General features: G+C 53.1%; 1 protein-coding gene across 6 annotated transcripts in view; it reads right to left on the bottom strand.

Annotated features, from left to right (window-relative positions):
• The window catches only part of ARID3A (AT-rich interaction domain 3A), a 44,172-nt gene extending 29,616 nt beyond the window's left edge, over nt 1–14,556 (bottom strand). For 2 of the 6 annotated variants that reach the window (XM_053581545.1, XM_053581527.1), the window contains exons 1-3: nt 14,406–14,556; nt 10,382–11,012; nt 8,221–8,545 (exon numbers count right to left, since the gene is read on the bottom strand). In XM_053581545.1, the coding sequence (XP_053437520.1) occupies nt 8,221–8,545; nt 10,382–10,758 (702 nt within the window). In that variant the 5' untranslated portion in view covers nt 10,759–11,012; nt 14,406–14,556. Of the gene's footprint in view, nt 1–8,220; nt 8,546–10,381; nt 11,013–13,990; nt 14,031–14,103; nt 14,208–14,248; nt 14,313–14,355 lie in introns of those variants that run through there. The other 4 variants (XM_053581531.1, XM_053581532.1, XM_053581536.1 and 1 more) reach the window with 4 other exon arrangements.
• Between the last annotated feature and the right edge of the window lie 7,606 nt (nt 14,557–22,162).

The following is a 22,162-nucleotide window of genomic DNA, read 5'->3' on the forward strand; positions in this document are numbered from 1 at the left end:
TACATACAAAAGATGTCCCCAGAGAACATGCACATGGGCCACACACAGCCACATGTGTAGACCACCAGGAATCAGTACATGCCTGGTATGCAGAAGCACGAAAGGGCCTCAAAATGCTTGCCCTATAGTCCCAGCTACTTGGGAGGCTGAAGCAAGGAAATCACTTAAGCCCAAGAGTTTGAGGTTGCAGTGAGTTGTGACACCTTGGCACTCAACCAAGGGGGACAAAGTGAGACTCTGTCTCAAAAAAAACAGAGATACTTGCTCTAACTCCGACTCACGCAGGGTCTCAGCGAGCCCATCCCCAATGTCCACGCCCCCAGTGCACATTTGTGTGCCACATCAGCTCGCCTGCACCCACTCCCAAGCCAGGCACTGCATCTGGCAGATTCCCTCTGGCCGCTGGGCACCGCTCCCTGGAACTGCCGCGTGTGTTATTAGAAAGCGTGGGGCAGGGCGGGGCTCTTGGCAGTAGACACAAGGGTGGGGAGCAGGGGGTGGACGTGAGACCAGGCCACAGTGGCGGTGACCCCGCGGCGATGACCTGGCGGCAGGGTGGTGGCACAGAGGCCAGATAAGGCTCTTCCGGCTGAGTCAGCACTGTTTTCAGGGCTGGCACGGGCCGAGGCAGGGTGCCAAGGGCTGGCGGGCAGGCATCCTCCCTACACCCGCCAAGGCCCAGCTGGCCCTGTGCCAGCAGCCACAGCAGCTTTGATGAGGCAGGTGTTGGGGCTGTAAGGGTTAGACTCCAAAGGGGCTTTCCAACAGCCCTCCCCTGCCCCATTCACGTGCAGCCAGGGGCTCCCAGAACCCCAGGAGGAAGCCAGCACTGGATCTGCCCCTAGAGACCTGGCTGGCTCCTGGCCCTCTCAATAAACATACTCTGTCTCAAACACATAGGATTCCACTGCGCTTAGAGCCTGTGCCTGACCTCCAGGCCTCAGCCTAGGGTGTGTATGCCCTCTGTCTAGAGAGCAGTGGTTCTCAACCTTCCTAATGACGCAGCCCTTTAATACAGTTCCTGTGGGTTGTGACCCACAGGTTGAGAACTGCTGGTCTACAGCATGCTCCTCCACTGGAAAATTTCTACTTGGGTGGCACCTGTGGCTCAGTGAGCAGGGCGCCAGCCCCATATACTGAGGGTGGTGGGTTCAAACCTGGCCCTGGCCAGACTGCAACAAGAAAATAGCTGGGCGTTGTGGCGGGCATCTGTAGTCCCAGCTGAGGCAAGACAATCACCTAAGCCCAAGAGCTGGAGGTTGCTGTGAGCTGTGATGCCACGGCACTCTACCGAGGGTGACAAAGTGAGACTCTGTCTCTTAAAAAAAAATAAATAAATAAGAAAATTTCTACCTTGTCCTTCTCCCCTGGCCCTGGAGGCCCAGCTGCAGCACTGGTTCCCTCTACTCCTGCCTGAACCTTGGACTCCTCCATTCTCTCCCCAAAACAGGCTCTAGAGGGGTCCTTCCAGCCTCTTTCTCCCTCCTCAGCTCCAGACCCTGCCAAGGCCCAACTTTGATTTGCCCTAATGTTCTGCCCACTCCTCCCTCTCCCAGCCACACTGTTTCAGGAAGCAGGTTCTGCCCTTTTCTGGCTACCAGACAAACTCTTACACAAACTGCGATGCCCCCTCCTCTGAGCAGCATTTCCCTCAATCCCCTTTAGTCCCATCCTCACTTCTCAGGGTTAGGAGTACCTGTGTCCAGGGCTGGCTCCCACCAGCCTGGGGGTTTCCTAGTAAGGATGAGGAAAATGTCTGCCACCTCCTCCTGGCAATTCCAGTTCCCCACACCACAGCCCCAAGTAACCCTCATGAGCCCAAAGATGTTCACTGTGGTATTATGGTATTTTTTACAATAGAGAAATAAAATAGCAATGTGATTGTGTCTACAGTAGATAAAAAGAATGAGGCAACTCAGAACATCCCAACAACAATCTGAACAAACCTAAGAAAAACAGCGTATCAAACTCAGCATTAAGTGGAACCTTCTAGCCCCCACCACCAAAAGATCATATCTTTGGTACCCTGTAGCCCACATTCCTGGGTATGCATGGGTAGGGACAGACCGGGAGAATCCAACTAGTCAGGCTTTGAGGCCATGGCAAATGCTCCCTTTTTCCTTCTCTACAAGAAAGTTGTCAAGTGTTACTCCTGGAACCAAAAGTGGATTTTTAAAATATATCTACACGGGATGGGTATGGTGGCTAATGCCTATAACCCTAGCCCTCTGGGAGGCTGAGGCAGGAGGATCGCTTGAGCTCAGAAGTTCAAGATCAGTCTGAGCAAGAGCAAAATCCCATCTCTACTAAAAATAGAAAAATTAGCCAGGCATTGTGGCAGGTGCCTGTAGTTCCAGCTACTCAGTAGGCTGAGGTGGGAGGGTTCAAACTTGAACCCTGAAGTTTGAGGTTGCTATGAGCTAGGCTAATGCCACTGCACCCTAGGCTGGGCAACAGAGTAAGACTCTACCTCAGAAAAAAAAAAAAATTTTTTTTTGTATTTTTGAGATTTGTTTGTATTTCCCATAATTAAAGAAATCTAAATGAAATCCAGGCAAAGTGGCTCACACCTGTAATCCCAGCACTTTGGGAAGCTGAGGCAGGAGGAATGCCTAGGAGTTTGAGTGTACAGCGAGCTACGACTGTGCCACTGCACTCCAACCTGGGCAACAGAGCAGGACCCTGTCTCAACAACAAAAGAAGTATTGATATGTACTTCCCATAATTAAATAAATATAAATAAGCTAAAAAGGCTAAAATAGACAAAAGTAGACCCCAGCCTCTTGCTGAGATGGTCTGCAGCTTCACCTCTACAAGTTGCCAGGGGTACCATATGTGAGGGCAGAATGGGTACCCCGTGGTCACTGAGGACTGCCTCCAGGTGGTGGCCGTCCTTGCCCCCAAGTCTAGGCACGAGGTCCTGAGTCAGTGGACCTATGTAGGGTGGCCTATAGGTACTGAAGATATGATCTTTTGGTGGTGGGGGCTGGAAGGTTCCACCTAATGCTGAATTTGATGTGCTGTTTTTCTTAGGTTTGTTCAGATGTGACAACATAAGGGTGACATCCCTTTTAGACAAAGGAAACTAAGGCTTGGAGAGGCTACTGGGTTTCCCCAAAACCCCGTAGCCAGGGGCTCCCTGAGCCATATATCCTCCTTTGGGGATCACTCTGGAGGGTGCAATTCTGGGTTCAAATCCAGCTCTGACACTTCCCCATTTGACCATGGCCAAGTGACTTGATCCTTTGTGCTTCATTTTCCCCCTCTGCACAACAGAGACAACAGCAGTTCCATCCTGCAATTAAGTGTGGAGACAGGAGACCACACATATAAAACACTCAGTTTCTCCTTCCTGTGCATAAACGGCCATGGTTAAACATCAGCTAGTACTGCCATTTTCACATTTCTTTCTTTTTTATTTTTATTTTTTTGAGATTGTCACTTTGCTGCCCTCGGTAGAGTGCTGTGGCATCACCATAGCTCATGGGTTCAAGCGTTCTTCTTGCCTCAGCCTCCCAAGTAGCTGGGACTACAGGCACCCACCACTATTCCCAGCTATTTTTTTTTTTCTTGGTTTTTGGCTGGGGCTAGGTTTGAACCTGCCACCTCCAGCATATGGGACCAGCACCCTACTCCTTGAGCCACAGGCACCACCCCCAGCTATTTTGTTTTAAGAGATGGGGGTCTCACTCTTGCTCAGGCTGGTCTCAAACTCCTGAGCTCAAGCAATCCATCTGTCTCTGCCTCCCAGAGAGCTAGAATTACAGATGTGAGCCACCATGCCCAGCCCATTTCTACATTTCTGAGCTCATCTGTCTGCTAAGTGATAAGCAGACTGGGAAGCAGGAGGTGAAAATCCCAACATGTAAAGCAAATTAAAACAGTTGCGGTGGCTCATGCCTATAATCCTAGCACTCTGGAAGGCGTAGGTGGAAGGATGGCTTGAGCTCATGAGTTTGAGGCCAGCCTGAGCCAAGATCAAGACCCTATCTCTACTAAAAATAAAAAAATGAGCCAGGTATGATGGCAGGCACCTGTAGTCCCAGCTACTCAGGTGACTGAGGCAAGAGTATTGTTTGATCCCAAGAGATTGAGGTTGCTATGAGGTATGATGACACCAAGACACCCTACCCAGGGTGACAGAGTAGGACTCTGTTTAAAAAAAAAAAAAAATTAAAAGTACAGTGAAAACCCCCACCATCCCCACAGGAAGGCAAGAATCAGAAAATTGACAGAGACAAGTATTGGTGAGGATACAGAGGACCAGGAGCCCTCTGACAGGGCTGGTGGGAACGCAAAATGGGATAGCTGCTGCTCAAAACAGCCCAGCAGCCCCTCTAATGGGTCAATACAGAGTCAGTCACCCCATGACCCAGCAATTCCATTCCTAGATTCACCACTGAGAGTAATGAAAACATACATCCTCATAAAAACTTATACAGCACTACAAAACCAAAAGGTAGAAACAGGCTCAGCGCCTATAGCTCAGTAGCTAGGGTGCCGGCCACGTACACCAGGGCTGGCGGGTTCAATCTCAGCCGGGGCCTGCCAAACAACAATAACAACTACAACAACAACAAAAAATAGCCAGTGTTGCGCCAGGCACCTATGGAGTTTGAGGTTGCTGTGAGCTGTGAGGCTACAGCACTCTACGGAAGGCAACATAGTTAGAGTCTGTCCAAAAAAAAAAAAAAAAAGTATTTAAAATGTATTCAGTTCAAGCCCACCCAGGGACACCAAAAACAAACAAAAAACCCAAAAAGCAAAATAATATAAATAAATAAAATGCACTCAACACTTAACTTGAGTTATGGAGACTAAAGGTTCAAATCCTTAAGTGGTTCAAGAGCGCTAATTAAAAGTCTTTGTGTTTAAAATCTCACCATAGGGGGCGGTGCCTGTGGTTCAGGGGTAGGGTGCCAGTCCCATATACCGAGGGTGGCAGGATGAAACCCAGCTCAGACCAAACTGCAACAACAAAAAAATAGCTGGGCTTTGTGGCGGGGGCCTGTAGCCCCAGCTACTTGGGAGGTTGAGGTAAGAGAATTACTTAAGCCCAAGAGCTGGAGGTTACTGAGAACTGTGACACCACGGCAGTCTACCAAGGACAATAAAGTGAGACTCTGTCTCTACAAAAAAAATAAAAAATAATATTAAAAAAAAAAAGTCCCCATAGGCCAGGTGCAGTGGCTCATGCCTGTAATCCTAGCACTCTGGGAGGTGAAGGCAGGTGAACTGCTTGAGATCCGGAGTTCAAGAAGAGCTTCGGCAATAGCAAGACCTCGTCTCTACTAAAAGTAGAAAAAACTGAGGCAAGAGGATTGCTTGTACTCAAGAACTTGATGTTGCTGTGAGCTATAATGCTATAGCACTCTAGTTGAGGCTCCAGAGATTCAGAAAAGAAAAAAAAAAAAAAAATCCCACCATAACCACATTCCAGAGCCCAGGCACAGCTGTGTGGGGAGCAGGACGGCACATCCAGGAGGCTAGGTCTCCATCACATCCCCTCATGCACCCTGACCCCTGGCTGGCCTCCATTAGTGTGGTCACTGGGTGACCAGGGCCCCTGGCTGCAGCGAGATTCCAGGTTTAAAGAAAAGGGCCTGCCACTCCTGGCCTCCCCAGCCTGGCTGTCCCCCAGACCTGCAGCTGTCCCGAATCAGTAGGCGGAAGTGAGCCCCAGGCCCTGCCAAGATCAGAGAGGAAGATACAGAGATGGTGCCAAGTGGGCTGCCGGCTGGCTAGGGCCGCCACGTGCCAGGAAGGGGGTGGGGCAGGTGCCAGAGTCAACACAGCCCCGGCTGGGGAGGGGCCCAAACATCTGCCGGCTGGCTGGGCCCAGGCCACTTTTGACACTGGCCGCACAGGTGTCTGGCCAGCTGGGCAGGGAGACGGCACTGAACCTACCGCCAATGACCCAGAACTGCAGAGACGGCTCTCCTCCATCTGCGCACATGCTCCCTTGACAATCATCCCCTGGGGAAGTCCAATCCCACTTCCTACAAGCCCCAGCCTCACAGTGGCATCTGGCCCCAAACACAAGTGGAGCCTAGCCCAATCTCAGAACCTTTGCATGGGTTGTTTCCTCTGCAGGGTTCGCTGTACATCCCATAGGTGTGCCCGGCTCCTTCTTGCCACATAGGCTGGACCTGAATACCATGTCCTGAGCATCCTGACCTGTGTCTGCAGCTAAAGCTGCCAGATGCCTTCTCAGCCCCTATGGAGCCACCTTACTGTCATCCATGGCTTGTTTACTGAATTCAACCCCAAAATGCCAGCACCTGAGGAGACCTGAGTGGAGGCATCAGAGGAGACTGCCTCAGCCTCAGTTTCCCCATCTCAGCTCTCTGCTGCTGAAAAGCCCTGGGATGGCCCCAGCCTCTGCAGTACCTATGATTGACTCTGACCCAGGCATCTACTCCCCAGACAAGCTGAACAGCAGCTCCCACAGTCAGCCTTTGTTCCTGCCACATGGTGAGCTTTGGGGTCAGAGCACCTGACCCCTTGACCCTGCCTGGTCTGGCCTAGCCACCCAAAAACTCCCCCATCAGCACTGGGTCTCAGAGGCTGGGGCCACCTGGGCCGAGTGTATGAGGATGGCATCTTATCAACCTCTGACCCCACCAGGCCTGACCTCCCTCTGAGTGGCCCTAACCCTACAGGGTTGAGGTATCTGTTCGGCATTATCCCCTCCCCCCAAGCTTGGAGCTCCTGGAGAGTTGGATCCACGGCAGACAGCAAATATTGGGTGAATAAACATATGATTAAATATAATTCAGCCTTGAACGGTGCCACCTATATTACTTTAAACCCAGAAAATATCACAAACTCCACACTCAGAGACCCCTGCCTCCAATGCGGAACCTTAGTTACCTCATCTGCAAAATGAGAGCAGCAGCAGCTCAGCCTGCTGAGGGGCCCTTTCTGCAGGGGAAAGAAAAACTGAGGCACAGAGTAGGGTAGAACCAAGTCACCCACTGAACTTCCCCAAGCATAGGCTTAGGCCAAGGTCCACACACAAAGATGCAGTGCGAGTCCAGAGCTGTCCCTTGGGGCCATGCATGGGGGGCCCAATCATGCCCAAAGGAAGGTAACATCTGCCACACTGGGACCCAGAACCCCACCCAGCCTCAGCAAGTTTCCTGAAGCACCAGTGCCATGCCCACATGCAGCACCAGCCCACTGCCCTCACTGTTACCTTGTTGCAGCCCCAGGCTTATGTCCTACACTCCAGGCCTCCAATTTCCACTTATTTGCCAATTTTCAGCCAACCCAGATTTAAGTCTCTTCAGGGCTATGGGGTTAGGGCACCCTTTCCCACAGGCACCTGGTGAGGCTCAGGGCTGGGAGCCCCACACAGAAGCCAGGCCTTCGGCATTCCCAGAAGCATCTGGAAGCCAGTCCTGGAGGTCCAGGTCCCAGAGGGGGCCACCCCAGAGCAGGTGTGTGCCATTAGCCATGGCCCACCTCCCTGGGGCTACCCTGAGCTGAGGCTAGAGCCCTGGGCTGGAGGCAAGTTCCTACCGGCCAAGCCTGGAAGGAGGCTGGGGCAGGGCCCAGCTGGCCAGGGCTGGAATGCGAACCCGTCGGCAGCCCGGCCTCCATCTGGTTCCCATCTGCCCAGCCCAGCAGCACAACTAAACTTCAAAGGATCCCCGCCTGGCCATTTCCTCTGGCCTGGCTGCCTGCAGGGAAGGGCCAGGATGGCCCCTGCTTTCTTTCTCCTTGCCCCTCTCAGAGCCCAGGGTCCCCAAGACTCCCTTGCTGGCCCTGGCATCTCTTAAGTCCTGGTTCCTCTGTCCACCCTGCAACCATGTTGGAGCCACCCTAAGTGTCCCCTTGGTTGCCACCTTTGGTCAGCAACTCCCCACAACTCTCCATAGACTAGACTCTGTGGGACCAACAGGCCACAGTGATGTAGCACCATGGCCCTCAGCCCCTGTCACAAGGCTCCACTGACAACCTACACCAAGCTCAATCCAGCTGCCTGAGCTTTGATGGAGCTATTCCCTCCCTAGATCCACTTCCCTTTCTTTGCCTGTCACCTGTGCTGTGTCCTGCAGGTATGGGTGCCAGGGAGCTACCCAAACATCTCCATCCCTGCTGGCTTCCTTCCCCAGGAATCCCAGCACCAGCTCCAGCCTGGCACTCAATAGCACTTGGGATACACACTCAACTGGAGAACTCCAGGCAGCTGCCCCCATACCACACAGCTCTCACCTGTTTGAACTGTTCCTCGTAGGTCCAGTCCGCATGGTCGGGTGGCTGTAGCTGGGGGGCCACATGGGTGGCCCCCCCAGAGTGGGCAGAGCCAGACCCCTGCCTCTCCTGACTCCCCAGAGCTCTGGGAAGGCCATCACCACGGAAGACCTGAGGTGGCTGAGCCTTTCGGGCAAACAAGGCAGCAGAGCCCAGTCTGGCAGGGCCCGGAGGCCCCAGGCCCTCGTCATCCTCTTCTTCCTCATAATCCTCCTCCTCTTCCTCCTCTTCTTCCTCCTCTGCCAGGTCTTCTTCAAGCTCCTCTTCCTCTTCCCATTTTGGCTTCCTGGGGTAGGCAGAGTGCAGGAGTGAGGGGAGAAGGTACCAGTTCCCAGGGCAAGGTCCTCTCCCTGTCCCAGCCTCTCTGACAACAGAGAGAGCCAGCTCCCCACAGGCTCAGACTGCAGAGGGTCTGTGTGCACAGCTGCGTAGGGTGCTGCTGATGTCTATTTTGTCCCCAATTAGCACAGAACGGCATGAACTGACCCTTTGGCTTGAACCCCAGGCCCTGTCTGCTTCTCATCCCCTGGCTCCATCCCTTAGCTGCATAGGCCTCTGTGAAACGTGAACATCATTGTGCCAGGCAGGACCCTGTCTCACAGTCTTTGCTTAGGCTGCTCCCTTTGCCAGGCATGCTGTTCCCTTCTGCAGGGAGAACTTCCCTCCCCTCTGCTTAAGTCACCTGCATAACCCCTCCCCCTTCCATTGCCACAATACCCCTGCTAGGTTTCCTTGCCAGCCCTTTGCACAGCTTGACACTACCTGCTTCTCTGCTTGTTAAATATCTTCCCAGAAAGCAGATTCCCTGAGGCAAGGCCTTTGGGGACTAAGGAATACAGTGGGACACACTCTCTGTGTAGTCCCCACAAGGGCTTCTGGTTTTACCCGCCCTGTGGACATAGAACCTGCCATAGCCATGTGTGGCTAATTTTTTCTTTTAGAGACAGAGTCTCACTTTATTACCCTTGGGTAGAGTGCTGTGGCGTCACACAGCTCACAATAATCTCCAACTTCTGGGCTTAGGCGATTCTCTTGCCTCAGCCTACCCCAGTAGCAGGGACTACAGGCACCTGCCACAATGCCCAGCTATTTTTTGTTGCAGTTTGGCCGGGACTAGGTTCAAACCCGCCACCCTCAGTATTGGGCTGGCACCCTACCCACTGAGCCAGAGGCGCCGCCCAGATAATTTTTTTTAAATTAACTAAAGTTAAAGTTTAAAATCCAGATCTGAGGGCGGCACCTGTGGCTCAGTCAGTAAGGCGCAGGCCCCATAAATCGAGGGTGGCGGGTTCAAACCCGGCCCCGGCCAAACTGCAACCAAAAAAATAGCCAGGCGTTGTGGCAGGCACCTGTAGTCCCAGCTACTCGGGAGGCTGAGGCAAGAGAATCGCTTAAGCCCAGGAGTTGGAGGTTGCTGTGAGCTGTGTGAGGCCGCGGCACTCTACCGAGGGCCATAAAGTGAGACTCTGTCTCTACAAAAAATAAAATAAAATAAAATAAAATAAAATCCAGATCTAAGGCCAGGTGCAATGGCTCAAGTCTGTAACCCTAGCACTCAGGAAGGTGGAAGCGGGAGAATTGTTTGACCTCAGGAGTTTGAGACCAGCCTGAGCAAGAGTGAGATCCCATCTCTTAAAAAAAAAAATAAAAAAATACTTGGGCATGGTGATAGGTGCCTGTAGTCCCAACTACTTGGGAGGCTGAGGCGAGAAGATTGCTCAAGCCGAGGAATTAGAGGTTGCTATGCTATGATGCCACAGAACTCTATCTTGGGGCAACAGAATGAGACTATCTCAAAAATAAATAAATAAATAAAAATAAAATAAAATAAAATCTAGATCTGAGGCCACACTTCAAATGCTCAGCAGCCACATGTGACTAGAGGCACCATTATGGAATGGTGCTGATGGAAAACATTTCCATCATCATCTGGAAAAGTCCTAATCCTGGCACTGCTCCTGACACCAGCTCCCAGAGAACAGAAGTTTTGTCTCTCCTTCTAGACTGGGTCTCAGAGCCCAGAACTTCCTGGCAGTGCTCCATCAGCACACACCTATTTTACAGATTAGTAGAGTGAGGCTCAGAGCCCCAAGACACCCCTGCTCCCCAGACCTCAACTCACAGGTCCTCATCAGAGCCCAGGTCTTCGAAGTGCCCTTCTCCTGGCCCTTCCCTGCCTCGGCTAGGCAGGGTAGGTGAGCCTGGTACTCCCTCTCGGGCAGCGTCCTCATGCTCCAAGCCTGTGGGCCCATCCTCTGAGCCACCAGGGCTGGGTGAATGTCCAAGGCCCGCAGCTGCTGCCCTCATGGCTGCCAATGCAGCCATCTGGGCCCGCTGCATTCGTGCATTCTCGGGCTCTCTGTCCACATCCACAGCAGCCCGAGGTCGGGCTGCAGATCCAGCAGAGGTGTCAACAGGTGGCTGCTGCCGGGATTCCAGCTCCTGGCGTGCCCGCTGCTGCCGCTGCAAGAGCGTCTCCATCACAGCCTGTAGCTTCATGGCCCTGCGGGCCGGACCTCCACCACCCTGGCCACTACGGGTGGGAGGTGGGGGCGGCCCCTGCGGGGAGGGGGCCCGGCCGCACTGCAGCGTGGGGGCCGCGGGAGAGCCGGGACAGTGCAGGGTGGCAAGGGTGGTAGTGTAGGGCAGGGCCACTGGTCTCAGGCTGAAGGCTGAGGGGGCATGCCTCCTCCTCACGCGAGGCAGCGGGGGGCAGTGGCTGACGTCCTGCTCATTCGGGTGTTTGTGGAAACCTGGGGGTGGCAAGAGAGACAGTCAGACCTACCTGGGTCCCTTGGTGAAGTCCTCTGGGAAAACCCCTCACGTCCACTCCCATCAGGATGCAAACCTGGGTGCCTGCCTGGAGGCAGAGGAGCTGGCTCTCCCCATCTGCCTCCCTCTGTGAGCCCTCTGGGAGACCTGGGTCGTAGGATCACCCCTCACTATATTCCCAAAGGTGTCAAGGCCCCCACCCGTCCTGGCCACACTATTGCCAACTGGTCCTGCCCAGGGGAGTTCTTGGGTTATTGCTTCATAAGCAGGATGGGGGGGACCGGCATTGCTGGGCCCCGATTGGCCAGACAGCTCTAGCCTCCAGAGTCAAGTTGGTTCTAGGTTCTGGTTCTGAGTTCCAGGTGCTGCTTGAGCCCAAGTTGTAGCAATCCAACTCCAAATATGCTCCAAACACCCTCTGATCTCAGAATAACAGAGAAAAAGGCTGACCTAGAGTGAATACTTGCTGTATACAGGCCCTACCCTCCCTACTCATGCAAGTCACTCCAACTGTAGCACCCAAGCCTCAACCTTTCTGGACCTCAGTTTCTCCATGGAAACAGCACCTACCTCACTGCACCCAAGTAGGGATGAAGCAAGTTTGTGATCATAAAGGTGGGCACATGGCAGGCACCACACAGGTGTCAGTAAAGGAGGCACTAAGATAACCCCTGTTTTATAGACAAGGGAAATTGAGGCTCAAAGATCCCTTGCTCAGGCACACAGGGCTGGGACGGGAGTCCAGGTTTGGGTGACACTCCCACGCTGCCCCCATACTCTCAGTAGGAAGACAGGGGTCTGGAGTTTCCCAGTCCTTTGGGATTCCAAGTAGGCCAAATGTCTCACCCCAGCCTGGATTCCACTGACCCACTAACCCACTGCCAGCCCTAAATGCCAGGCTCCTCCTGAGAACTTCCCTAGCCTGGGTCCTGCCCCAGCCCCTACCTCAGTCCCAGTTGCACCCTCAATGGTCTAGGTGGCCAATAAAACAGATGAGGCAGAAACTAGCAGGTCCGAGGTGACACCCCAAAGTACATCCTAGGGACAGTGGGGTGGCAAGCTCCAAGGCAAGAGGGTCCAGAAGGCTGCCCCTAACCCCTAATCTGGGAAATGTGCCACTAAGGCTCAAGAATGTCTTCTAGGGAAGAGGAAGGGGCCAGGGTGCAGTCATCAGGTGGGGCAGAGGATCCTAGTAGCCTCCTGGCACTCCAGACCTTCTGTGAGCTGCTAAGAGAGACCTTACAACACCCTGAGGAATACTGCAGTACAGACTCCCTCCATCAGCCTCCCAGTCACCAGAGGGGCCACAGGAGGGGGCCCAGGAGCTACTTTCTTCCCTAACACCCTTTACCCAGACCTCTGGTGTTCCAGCTTGTTGGATAGGACGGTGGGTAGGGAGGCAGGTAGGTGGTCCCAGTGAGGAAGGCAAGGAGGACTGCACATCTGTGGGGAGGAAGCAGAGGTCCCAGGCACAAAGACTTCAGAGACCATGGTGCTGGGGAATGACCAGCACAGCCTGGTCTTCCAGAGGCAGCAAAAGCAGCACCCTGCCCCCCACTCCAGCTGGCAGTCACCCCCCTCCCACCCAAGAAGTGCTGAGGGGACATTTCTGGCTCAGGGTCTGGTCTGGTCCACTGCCCCTCCCCCACATTTGACAACTTCAAGACAAGACCCCCCCCACGGAAATGCTCCAAGCAACGCCCCCCATTCTTTGGGGGGGCAGAAGGAAGAGGCCAGAGGAAGCCACTCCTCCCAACCCCCCCTCCCAGGCCGGCCGGGTTTAATGACCCTTCCGGGTCGCCTGGTGGGGGGAGGGGAGCACAACAGGCCTGCACGTTGGGGCCGGCAGAGGGGGCAGGTGAGAACCCCAGACCCACCCTAGTCCAGCCTGGGCCCCCCCCATAGCCGCCAGCCATTAACTCTAAGCTGGCAACGCCCACCCCCTCAGACCCCTCCTCGCAAAAGCCCTTTGTCCTCGGCCTCCACCCCCACTTTATGACAGCCCCATGGGAGAGGCGTTCCTCTCCCAGGACCAGGGGTGCTGGGTGGTCGTTGGAACCTGGCTGGGGAGGGGGGTCGGGAGGGATCTGGGCCACACCTTCCTTCCCCCATGCCGGGAGGGGTGTGGGGGGAAGAGGTCACCGGCTCAGGCCGGGGCCTTGCAAAACACGGTTATTTAAAGAGTTGTGCAAGGCTGGGGCCCGCGGGTGGCGAAAGGGGCCCCTCACTCCACGAGGGAAGAGGAGGGGAAGGGGGTGAAATCTGGGGAGGGGGCGAAGATAGTCGGGGGGGCGGAGGAAATGAGAAAAGAAAAACTCAAGAAAGAGAAGAAACAAGACTACAAAAACCCTGGTCCAGATTTCAAAAGCTTCTTGGAAAGAGGCCAATTTGCATAGAAAGGCAACCCCTCGGGCCCGAGCTACTAAAAAGGGAAGAAAACTGAAGGGCCGCCGCCTGGGGTTGGCTGCGGAACGTTGGAGTTGACAAACGCGCGCTCCTCACGCTTCCTGCGCCCGCTTTTGTGTCTGGGGGGCTCTAAGACTGAGAGGCTTTTCCCTGGGGTCCCCGCCGGGGAGCGGCGGCCAAACCCACCCCCGGGCCCCAGGGATGCGGTGTCTCCTCCAGAGGCCCCTTTCTGCGCCGGAGGCGACACTTTATAAATAAACCGACCAGGCTGGGGAGGGTCGCCGGGAACTGTCCTCCCCTCTGGGCTTCCGAATAAACACCCGATTTCGGGGAGAAAAATAAAGTAAAATAAAATTCCGGGGTGCAGCCCCCCGCGCGCGCACAGAGCCCACTTCCTTCCGCTGGGGAGGGGGGAGTGCGCACTCGCGACCCCCGATCGCTCCCGCGCGCTCCTGTGCAATTTGGTAGGAGATGAGGTCCAAACCCAGGAGCGCAGAGAAAACCCTCCAAGTCCCGACCTGCTGGGGTTGCCTTCCCAGCCCCAGATCCCTACCAACATCTCTGCCTAACTTTGAGGACCTCCTCTGCTTGGCTTCCAGGGCGGAGTGCGCCCACCCCGGGACCGGAACTCGCGCGGTGGAAGGCCAGTGAGGCCCCCGGCCTTACCGCGCGCGGCGGCCCGGGGGGGCGCAAAGCTCCACGCCTGGCGTTGGCCCGGCCCGGCCCGGCCCCGCCTGGCCTCCCCGGCCGCCGGTGCGCGCCGCTGCTCCGGCTGCCCAACCCGCCGGGGCTGTGCCGCGCGCCGACTCACCGAGTCGCTAGTCGCGTCCGCGTCTACACCCCCATCCGCCCCTATTGGTAAGAGTCTCCCCGCGCGCGCCGGCCCCCCGCCCCACCCATCCCCCCACCGGCGCTCACCGCCCCGCAGACAAATCACCGGGTGACAAATCGCTCTCAGATGCAAATACCTCGCCGGTGATTCAGCGCCGCGGTCCGGGACGCGTGAGGGGTCTCGCGAGGCCCCCCTCCCTTTTTCCTGGACGCCCCCTTGTGCCCCAGGCTCGGCCAGACCTCCAACAACTAGCCAAGGGGAGCTGGGGGGGCATGGGGTGGACGGAAAATTTCAGGTTGCGGCCCCTTTAAATGATAATAAATAATGAAAGGGAAGGGGAACAGCGAAGCTGACGCCCCGCCTCCTGCTTAGGGAGGATGGGCAATGTGTGAGTCGCGGCCGGGAACGAAGAGGGCGCCGAGGACGCGGACTGGGCAGGTAGCGCCTGAGGGGGAGAAGGAAGAGATTGGGCCTCCGCTCCGAGGAGTTAAGGGCGGTGGGTGACCTGCGCGGGGTCTGGGATTTCCACCCCCTCCATCTGACCTAGTTCCTACGATGGGCCTACTGGGCTCGGAAATTCACCTCTGCCCCTTAGATTGAGCCACCAGCAGGGACTGACTTCTCTCACAGAGCCTCGGTTTCCACTTCTGTGAAATGGGATTGAAGACCCAGGGACGAACTGAGCTCCGGGGAGAATTTATAGTGGGTGGGTCAGAGGGAGGGAACCAGGGTCCCGCCAGGGGGCGCGGCCGGGTGGAAAAGGGTCTTGTGGAGGGTGGGTAAGGAGGAGGGGCGCAGCGTGGGGGAGGACTTGCTGGGCCCGGAGAGAACGCCCCTTACGGCGGACTGTCACCGCCTCTCGGCCGCTTGATGGCCCACCGTTTAGCAGGCTAGCCAAGATTACCCTCTTGACAATCATAATTTAATATAATTTCCACGTTCGGAGCATTCAGTTGCCTGAGCATTGCTCAGTGCATGAGGTTCATTCATGTGTTCAACCCTCACGTCTCTAAGTAGCAGAGACACTGCTTGTCTCCAGTTTCTTTAATTTCTTTCTTTTTTTCTTTTTCTTTTTTCGGTTTTTGGCCGGTGTCGGGTTTGAACCCACTACCTCTGGTATATAGGGCCGCCGCCCACTCCTTGAGCCTCAGGCGCCGCCCTTGTCTCCAGTTTCTTGTCCTTATTTCGCAGAGTAGGAAACTGAAGCTGAGAGTCGGGAAGGCGGGGCGGGGGTAATGGGCTCAACTGGGAGCTGTGTTCTCTAGAGGCCACCCCAGGGAACTAATCCCAGAACTGTGGCTCCAGCCCTAATATATAGCCAAATAGGAGCATACAGGGCAGGGCGCGCAAGGGCCACCCAGCGAGGCGCTCGCTTTCGAGGGTCCCTACCAGCAGGCTACAGTCCCTGGTCTTGAGTGTTGGGGGGTCGTGGACAGCCCCTCCGCCTCTCCTAAGACACACAGCATTGCCATTTCTTATAGGCCCTACTCCCACATCGCTACTTCTTCCCCCAAATTTCAGGCTCACTCAGAGGGTCCCAAGTCTTGTCCAGAGGGGTGGGCACAGGAGAGCTTCCCCCGACCTCACCACCCTGCCAGGGCCACATGTAGCCTAATAGTAGCAGGTGGCTGAGAAACCACCCTTAGGCTATTGAACACCCACCCCAGCTGTCCCCCCCTTCCTGAGGGAAGGGAAGGCACCTTTCTAGGGCTCAGGTCTCTGAGGTAAGCCCCTTCCTACCAAAGATGGAGCACTTGGGGGCAAACAGACCAAAAATGACTCCCTGCCCCACCTGGGAGGCAGGAGCATTGGATGGGCCTCTTTGTGCCTCAGTTTCTTCCTTTCCAAAATGTGCCAGTATTAACTCATCCCATATACAGTAGTTGTTAGGATTACACTTCCCTTTGTTCAAAGGGATGGGGGCAGGGAGGGGGCATAATTACCCTGAAAGGCCGGAAGAGTAGTGCCCCAACCCCGTTTCTCAAGAGAAAAGCCCTGGTCTCAGGAGCTGGGGCCCCAGAAGGGTGAGGGGATGCAGGAGTGCAGCTGCCTGTTGTGAGGGGGATCCTATTTTTAGCCCAGAGAGGGAGCTGGTAATTCATATACAGACTTGCTGGCACCACCACACCCCAGGATGACCAGATGCCCAAGCAAGCAGGTGGGCAGCAGTGTGAAACCAAGTCAGTGTAGATCCTTCCCTCTGTCTGTTTCTCAAGCTGTGAAATGGGTACAGCAAACCCAGTCCTGTGAGGTTTCCTGGCCAGAGCATTCCATGTGGGGTCTGGGTGGGTTTGGGATACTTCTTGCCCCCAACCCACCCCCACTCCTACAAAAAGAAACAGCCTAATCCTCACCTAACCCCAACTAGTCACTCTCCACCTAGAAGAATGGAGGTACAAGGCATCCTCTTAAAAATTCACTCAGGTTTAGCCAGGCGTTGTGGCGGGCGCCTGTAGTTCCAGCTACTCGGGAGGCTGAGGCAAGAGAATCGCTTAAGCCCAGGAGTTGGAGGTTGCTGTGAGCTGTGTGAGGCCACAGCACTCTACCGAGGGCCATAAAGTGAGACTCTGTCTCTACGAAAAAAAAAAAAATTCACTCAGGTCCACCCTCCCAGCTCTTCAAATTAGAAAACCTAAACTGCCCACCTTCCAGCATCCATCCTGAAATACCAGTCCCACCTTGTGACCTTTCCCCAAACTGCCCAAGGCCAGCTCCTCCTCTGCAGGGTTCTGGCCCTGACCTCCCAGTGCTGGGCATAGCCCTGATCCCATCACTCTCATTGCTCTTGATTGAAGCAGTCTCTAGTTTGAAGCAGCTTCATCTGTTTAACCCGCTCTGCCTGGATCACAGGTGGGTCCTCAGTCCTGAGCACACAGTTACCCGATAAACGCTGGTTGAGTGAATGAATCTGTGTGTTCCCTCCTTATCTCCCACATCCCCCAGGGTTTGTGGTATATGTCTACACAGGGGCCTCAAAAAAAAAAAAAGGAAAAGAAAGAAACTGAGACAAGAGGATTACTTGAGCCAGAGCCAGAGTTGGAAGTTGCTGTGAGCTATGACGCCAGGCACTCTACCCAGGACAATAGCTTGAGACTCTATCTCATAAATAAATAAATAAATAAAAAGAAAGTGTGTGTGTGTGAGGGGGTGTTAGACCCCACCCATAAGCCCAATCTGTTATTGCTGTCCACACCAACTGAAGTTGACTTGTCTCTCAGGCACAAGGCCTACCAAAAGGTAAAAGAAGGGAAAAAACCCAGAATATATAGATGAAATCATCTTAAATTATATTCATCTTTACACTAAAGGGTCGTAAAATATTTTCAGTATTTTTTCATAGAAGAAGCCCTTGAAAACAAAGTACCTAAGATCCAGGAAATTCATAATATGGCTCTTCTTGTCTCATTTCACAGCTGGGACACTTCCAACCCAGCGTCCAGGCTGGGGTCAATTGAACCACTTCCCCCAGGTGCTGGGGACACCCGGGCACTCCTGAAACCTCCGCGGGATGCGCGCGCCACCTGCAGGGTACCTGAGGGACTGCGATAGGGAGCGGGTAGCGCCGACGGCCGCTAGGTGGCGAAGTGTCACCCGAAACGGAATTTCTGGGTTGGGCTTACGGAAACAGGCCTGGGGAGCCATTTTCCCCTTCATAGCTACTTTTTTCTTTATCTTTATCTTTATCTTTTTCTTTTTATTTATTTATTTATTTATTTATTTATTTATTTATTTATTTATTTATTTATTTATTTTTGAGACGAGGCTTAATTTGTAGTCCTCGGTAGAGTACTATGGCGTCACAGCTCACAGCAACCTCAAACTCTTGGGCTCAAGCAAGCTAATTGCCTCAGCCTCCCAAGTAGCGCAGGCACCCGGCACAACGCCCAGCTATTTTTAGACCCCCCCCCAGAGCGGGGGGGGGGTCTCGCTCTGGCTCAAGCTGGTCTCGAACCTGTGAGCTCAGTCAATCCACCCACCTCTGCCTCCCAAAGTGCTAGGCTTACAGGTTGCCTGGTAAGATACAAAACTCGCGTCTTGGTGCCCGTAGCTCAGGGGCTAGGGCACAGGCCACATACACCAGAGCTGGTGGGTTCAAACCGGTCCCGGCCCTGCCTGCCAAACAACGACGACTACAATTAAAAAAAAATAGCTGGGCTGGCTAAAAAAAAAAATAGCCGGGCGTTGTGGCAGGCGCCTGTAGTCCAGGCTACATGGGAGGCTGAGGCAAGAGACTAACTTAAGCCCAAGAGTTTGAGGTTGCTGTAAGCTGTGATGCCACAGCACTTTACCAAGGGCGACATAATGAGACGGTCTCAAAAAAAGAAAAAAAGATACAAGACTCGCAGTTAAATTTGAATTTCAGGTATACAACAAGTAATTTTTTTCCGGTAAGTACATCTCAAATATCACACAGGACATACTAAAACTGTAATCCTTGTTGTTTATCTGCAATTCAAATAACTGTAAATCTTGTATTTTTATTTGCTAAATCTAGCAATACTTGTTCTTGGGGGTAAGGAAAATCAATCACCTAACAGTCCTACCCACAGCTTCTCCAAAACAGCCGGGCACTTGCTCCTGTCTTGCTTGTCTTTCCCTACCCAGGGTCAGGGTCTCAGGATCACATCTCTCCCTCCCTACCCAAACACCCCTCCTTATCTCCATTCCCCATTCTGCAGACCCCAAGGTCCCATCACCCGCTCCCAGGTTGGCTGCACTACTATATGCCCAGTGCTGGTATCCCAAAAGATTAAAATAGTCATAGGGATGAAATAAATTGAAAATGCTTCCTCATCCTTAGACTATGCTTAAAGCCTCCCTGGCTCCCAGTCCTCAGGGAAAGGACTGGAAGAATCCTGGGAGCTTGCAAAGTCCCCAGCACCTCCTTGCCCACTTCCAACCCCATAGGCATCCTCAATATTCCTGAAATCCACTGGGCATATTGTGCCTCAAGGCCTTTGCATGGGCTGTACTCACCACCTTTCATGCTCTTTCCCCACCTCTGACTTCAGTTCCTATTTCCTGGATTCACACTCTTGGAATCTCTTTCCCTACAGATCAAGCTCCCATATCAGTGTTGTGGCCCCCAGCCACCAATGCAGAGCCTGGCACAGAGAAAGGGCTCTGAAAACAATGGCTGAATAAGCTCAGACTAAATGAGGAGCACACTGTGAATCTACAGGTTTGAAATGATTTCTCTTCCTAAATGTCCTTTTCAGTCTTTTTTTTTTTTTTCTTTTTTTTTGTAGAGACAGAGTCTCACTCTATGGCCCTCGGTAGGAGTGCCATGGCCTTACACAGCTCACAGCAACCTCCAACTCCTGGGCTCAAACGATTCTCCTGCCTCAGCCTTCCGAGTAGCCGGGACTACCTTTTCAGTCTTTTAACCTTATATTTTAACTTTTTGAGATAATCATATAAAACATAATATGGAAGCCAGGCACAGTAGCTGATGCCTGTGATCTCAGCACTCTGGGAGGCTGAGGTGGGAGGATTGCTTGAGATCAGGAGTTTAAGACCAGCCTGAGCATGAGTGAGATCCCATCTCTACTAAAAATAGAAAAAACTAGTGGTTATTGTCCAAGCTCTAGTAGTCCCAGCTACTCAGGAGGCTGATGCAGGAGGATTGCTTGAGCCCAGAATTTTAAGGTTGCAATGAGCTATGATCATGACACTGTATTCTATCCAGGGCAACAGAGTAAGATTCTGTCTCAGAAAAAAGCAAAAAACAGGTGAGGTGCGGTGGCTTATGCCTGTAATCCCAGTACTCTGGGAGTCTGAAGTGTGTGGATTGCCTGAGTCTAGGAGTTCAAGACCAGCCTGAGCAAAGTAAGACCCTCATCTCTAAAAAACAGCTGGGTGCTGTGGTGGGAACCTGTAGTCCCAGCTACTTGGGAGGCTGAGGCAAGAGAATCATTTGAGCCCAAGAGTTTGAGGTTGCATTGAGCTATGATGCTATGGCAGTCTACCAAGTGTGACAAAGTGAGTCTTAAAAACAAAAACAAACAGGCTTGGCACCCGTAGCCCAGTGAGTAGGCTGCTGGCCACATACACCCGGACTGGCAGGTTCAAGCCCAGCCTGGGCCTGCTAAACAATAACAACTGCAACCAAAAAATAGTTGAAATAGCTGGGCATTGTGGTGGGCACCTATAGTCCCAGCTACTCAGGAAGCTGAGGCAAGAGAATTGCTTAAGTCCAAGAGTTTGAAGTTGCTGTGAGCTGTGATGCCATGGCATTCTACCAAGGGCGATATAGTGAGACTCTGTCTTAAAAAAAAAAAAAAGCAAGAGGGACTTTACCTAACAATTGCAATCAGTGTAACCTGGCTTATTGTACCCTCAATGAATCCCCCCCAAAAAAAAACCTTGGGTGGTGCCTATGGCTCAAGGAGTAGGGCGCTGACCCCATGTACCAGGGGTGGCGGGTTCGAGCCCGGCCCCGGCCAAAAACTGCAAACGAAACAAAACAAACAAACAAGAAAACCACCAAACACCATAATGCAGAGAGAGCCAGTGTTTGTCTCAGAGGCTTCCTAATCATATTTTGCAAAACTGTAATAGAATATCACAATCAGGATGTTGACCCTGATGCAATCCACCAATCTTACTTAGATTTCCCCATTTCACGTGTTTGTGTGTGTGTGTGTGTGTGTGTATAGTTCTATAAAATGTCATTGCCTAGTAGGCCTCTGCTTCCACCACCCCAGGTTGGTTGCATACCACGGTGGTTGCCCACCCACCTCTCCACATCGTCCCTAATTCCTTACAACCACTAATCTGTTCTCTATTTCTACAATGTGATCATCTCTAAAACATTATTGTAGATGCACTGGGTGGTGGGGTATGCCTGTGGTCCCAGTCGACTTGGGAGGCTGAGGTAGGAAGATTGCTTGAGCCCAGTGAGCTATGATGACACCACTGCACTTCAGCCTGGATGATGGAGCTCAAAAAATGTTATAAACGCCAGGTGCAGCGGCTCATACCTGTAATCTTAGCTCTCTGGGAGGTGGAGAGTCTGGAGGATCCCTTGACCTCAGGAGTTCCAGACCAGCCTGAGCAAGAGCAAGAGCAAGACCCTACCTCTAAAAAATATAGAAAAGTTAGCCAGGTATTGTGGCAGGTGTCTATAGTCCCAGTTACTTGGGAGGCTGAGGTGAGAGAATCACTTGAGCCCAGTAGTTTGAGGTTGCTGTGAGCTAGGCTGATGCAACAGCCTGAGGCAACAGAGTAGGACTCTATCTCAAAAAAAAAAAGAAAAAGTATTATATAGAGTCATACATGTTGTGACTGTGGGATTGGCTTTTCTGGCTCATTTGTGGAGATCTATCTCGGTGGTTGCTTGTCATCTTTTCCTCCTCACTGTTGACTGGTATTCTGTGGTGTGAATGAACCTCAGTTTGTTTAACCAGTGACTTGTTGAAGGATATCTGGGTTGTTCCCTCCTCCAGGAGTTGGAGGTTGCTGAGAGCTGTGATGGCACAGCACTCTAGTGAGGGTGATAAAGTGAGACTCTGTCTCTAAAAAAAATAAATAAATAAAAATAAAGATGCCGTGAAGATCTGTATACAAGTTTGGTTTTTTTTGTTTGTTTGTTTTGTTTTTGTGGAGACAGCGTCAAGCTTTGTTGCCCAGCCTGGAGTGCAGTGGCCAGATTATAGCTCACTGCAACCTGGAGCTCCTAGGCTCAAGTTATCCTCAGGTGCATGCCACCTTGTCTGTCTGCCTATCTGCCCTCCCTCCCTTTTTTTTTCCTTTGGTAGAGACAGGTTCTTACTATATTGCCCAGGTTGGTCATGAAATCCTGGGCTCAGGTGATCGTCCAACCTTAGCCTCCTGAGTAACTGAGACTGCTCAGCTTTGAGACCTGCCTTTGAGGCCAGGTCCCAAAGACCA

The sequence above is a fragment of the Nycticebus coucang genome, chromosome 2 (genome assembly GCF_027406575.1).
Source record: "Nycticebus coucang isolate mNycCou1 chromosome 2, mNycCou1.pri, whole genome shotgun sequence".
NCBI classification, from domain to species: domain Eukaryota; kingdom Metazoa; phylum Chordata; class Mammalia; order Primates; family Lorisidae; genus Nycticebus; species Nycticebus coucang.